General features: G+C 46.1%; 1 protein-coding gene across 1 annotated transcript; it reads right to left on the bottom strand.

The window, feature by feature from the left end:
* Positions 1-251: 251 nt before the first annotated feature.
* LOC117076383 (T-cell surface glycoprotein CD1a-like) lies at positions 252-3,379 on the bottom strand. The gene is given in 6 exon segments (XM_033199812.1): positions 252-398; positions 755-1,033; positions 1,559-1,837; positions 2,504-2,707; positions 2,710-2,769; positions 3,119-3,379. Coding segments are annotated over 6 exon segments (975 nt in total). The 5' UTR covers positions 3,177-3,379; the 3' UTR covers positions 252-303.
* Positions 3,380-3,718: the final 339 nt, after the last annotated feature.

The following is a 3,718-nucleotide window of genomic DNA, read 5'->3' as shown; positions in this document are numbered from 1 at the left end:
ACAAAAGTTTTACAAGGAGAGTTGAGAGGACGTCATCACCACGATGTGTTCAGGTGTATCCTGAGCTGTTGGACTGCTGGTCTCTCACCCCAAAAGGAGAAGGGTGACAAGGAGGATCATGGTTATCTTAACGGCAACTGGATGAAAACAGAGATAGAAGTCACTCTGAATAAGGTGGAGCTAAGAATTGAGGAGTAAGAGGGAAGGGGACTGGGGAGAGAAGAACTGAGGAGAGAGAAACAAAAAAACATGGGAAGACAAGTGGGGTAGGGACTAAGAGTAGGAAAGACACATGCAAAGAACTCACCAGCGTTTCCTGAACCAAAGCGCAAGACCTATCAGAAGAAGCAAAGGCACTATCACCGCCAAGATGATCAAGCCCATGGAACTGTGATGTTCTGTGAATTTGAGGAGACACCAAGGATGTTATAATCCACCCCATTTTACCTCATCCACTCCCTGTTTCACTGCGTTCCCTTGGCTTCTTTGTTTCATTTGAGTATCCAACTTACCAATCTCTTTTCTTTTTTTGTTTTTCTCTCATCCCTGCTCAGAGATGGATGCTTCATCTTATCCTCAGCATCCTCCTGCATCTACAGTGCCCTCATTTTCAAAACTTCTATTTCTTAGCTTACCTATTTTTATTCATGTTGGGGCTGTAATCCCTAAAATCCTAAAATTTTCAGCTTGCCCTGCCTCTATGCCTGAGGACCATCTCTTGGCATTTCCAGCTTGGGCCCCAGCTCTTTCTCACCCCAGTAGAGGACGATGTCCTGGCCCTCTAGACTGCTGTGCTTCACCCGACAGGACAGGCCAGCTGCCTCCCCAGCGGCCACCTCCAGGGTTGCTCGGAGATACCATGTCCCGTCAGCATTGGGCAGGATGTCCCCTCGCTGAGTGCCCTGCTGCTCCTGCTCACCCCGCATCCACATCACCCACACAGGTTTTGGGTAGAATCCTGAGACATGGCACACAAGCTGTAGATGGCCAGGTCCAGGACTGAGGCCACGGGACAGCCAGGCCTCAGGCTTCGCTGCAAAGGACAGAAAAGATATTCAAATACAGACTGGGAGTTTCATATCTCCACAGCAGTTTAGAAGTTTAGATAGACACAACGTTCCCATTTCTCTCTCTCTTTTTTTTTTTTTTTTTTTTTTTTGAGGCAGGGTCTCACTCTGTCACTATGCAGCAGTGCAGTGGCATAATTATACTTATAGCACACTCTAACCTCAAACTCTTGGGCTCAAGCAATCCTCCTGCCTCAGCCTCTTAAGTAACTGGGACTACAGGTGTGTGCTACCTGTAGCCATGACTGGCTAACTTATTTTTATTTTTTAGAGACAGGGGTCTCACTATGTTGCTCAGGCTGGTCTGGGACTCCTGCCCTTAAGCGGTCCTCCAGCCTCAGCTTCCCAAAGCACTGGGATTACAGATGTGAGCCACTGCACCCAGCCTTTCCCACTTCTGGGTGGCGCTTCCTTATTCCAAATTGGAAGGGGGTGGTGGAAGGGTATGATTTTCCAATCAAAAGTTCTTGGAGGGAGGGTGCAGGACTGACCTTGCCGCTGGAGATGTGCCTTTCCTGCATCAAGAAGACCCAAGATGAAACGTGGGCAGGTGTCACTGAGGAGACTGTGTGTTATGTCATTTTCATGCTGATTCTGATTGAGCACTTTGCAGAGACGCTTGGCCATATTCCCAGCCACTGGAGATGCCAACCATGAATTGTTCTGGAAGCTCACGAAATCTGATCCTTGATAAGCTATCTGAAGGAAGCTTCCTGAGAACTTTCCAGAGTGCAGTTCACAGCCTCCTGTCACCTGTATCTCAAAAGGATCTGGGGTTATGAAATACGGGAAAGAGGGAGAAAAAAAGATAAAATGAAATGAGTAGAAGCAAAGATTGTAGGAGTAGAAGCAAGGATTGCAGAAGCAGAAGGGGGAAATTTGCAGGGTTTGACATAATGGAATAAAATTTGGTTTGGTCAGGGATTCAGAGAAAGAGGAACTGGTGGAAGCTGTAGGTGGAGGAAAAGATTAGTAACATATGGAAGAGGGCAGATTGGTCAAAGAAAGTGATGTGAATGCTGTGGGTGAGGAAGGACTTGGTGTAAGAGAACTGGGATTACAACAACTTAAGTTGAATGGAATGCAATGGGATATAATTGAGTATATATAGAGAGACTCCTGAAGAGAATGAATGAGAAAGTGAGAAAGCTGAAGGTATCTGGTTGTAGGGCAGGAAAAAGGGTGGCCACAGGATACCTGTAAGAAAAGGTAATAATGCATAACCCTGCAGTTAATAAGACAGGAGTTCATAAGTAGCAGAAGTGTTTGAAGAATTAGGGTCTTCAACCTTGCCCAAAAGTATGCAATTACAGTTTTATGGTGGAAAGAGTAGAATAAGATACAGAAGACAGTCAGGCTGTTTCCTACAGGAATAAGAAACATTGAGACATCCCGTCTCCCACCTCCCCACTCCCCAGGGAGGAAACTGAACTCACACTCAAACTGCAATTCACGGGAGTATCTATGCATTTCCTCAAGGAACCGAACGCAGCGTATATGGAATAACATTTCCAGTTCCTTCCACTCCTCATTGCTGAAGTTTCCCCTGGACCAGGGCCACAGGAAAATGATTGTTTTGGAATTTCTGTCCAAGGTGTGGGTCTGCAAATCACCCAGACAACCTGAGATCAGACTTCGTTCCAGGAATGGTTGTAAAAGGATGCGATCTGGATGACATGGAAGGAGACAGGCTCCTTGAGTCCTGTGGCAAAAGAACAAATAGAATGGGGAGAAAGAAATTGACAAAGAATGGAGAGAGGCCAGAGTGGGGGAGCTCAGAATCTGGAGAAAAGGGGATCCATCATGGTCTTAGCAGACGTTTGCTTGCCACAGAGCCCCATGACTTATTAACCACCTTCGTAAGAGCTCGGGGACTTGGAGTCACGGACAGTCAGAATGGAACCAGCCTGGCACTCTCACTTTCCAGGTATATGCTAGGGAAAGCACAAACACATACACACACACACACATACACACATGTGCACACACACAAACACACACACACACACAGACCATCATCCACCCAACTGGGCAGTTGTCAGAGTTCTTACCGTCTGCATTGCCACCACCTGGGAGAACAGCTAGCAATGGAAGTAGCAAAAACAGCATGTCATTTGCAGATGTTATTTCCTTCCCTCAGAAAAAACGGTCTTCGATTTCTGTTCCAAACAAACCTACCCCCACGATATCTCTATTCTGACTTCTTTCTGCAACCAACAGACAAACCTCCCCTGACTGCAACAAAGAAAATTCACTCCAAAAACCCCGAGACGCCTATTTAGTCTCTCATTTCCCTCTGGTTCTGACTCTCCTCTCTAGTTTCCAACTTCTGTCCTTGTCACCAACTTCCAACTTACTCACCTTCCCCTAATTCAACTGCTATGGAGCAAGTCTGACGTGGCATTGAAAAGCCACTTAACCACTAAGGACATTTTTTTTTCCTCAATCATACAACAAGAGCATAAAACTAAATGGCTCCCAGAGTGCCTCCAGTGTTCCTATGTCCCTGCTGTATTTGATCACTCTGTCCTTTTCAATATTTTCCCATGTATTTTCTTCCCGTCTCTTCACCCCCTTACTACATTCCATTTCTGCTTTATCAGTGATTTATTTGCTTTGTCAGAGTCTCCTATGACTGCCCTGTGTGACAG

This window comes from Trachypithecus francoisi, unplaced genomic scaffold (genome assembly GCF_009764315.1).
Source record: "Trachypithecus francoisi isolate TF-2019V2 unplaced genomic scaffold, Tfra_2.0 Lachesis_group5, whole genome shotgun sequence".
NCBI lineage: Eukaryota > Metazoa > Chordata > Mammalia > Primates > Cercopithecidae > Trachypithecus > Trachypithecus francoisi.
Note: the sequence above shows the minus strand (reverse complement) of the source record. Positions and strands in the feature narration are given on the sequence as shown.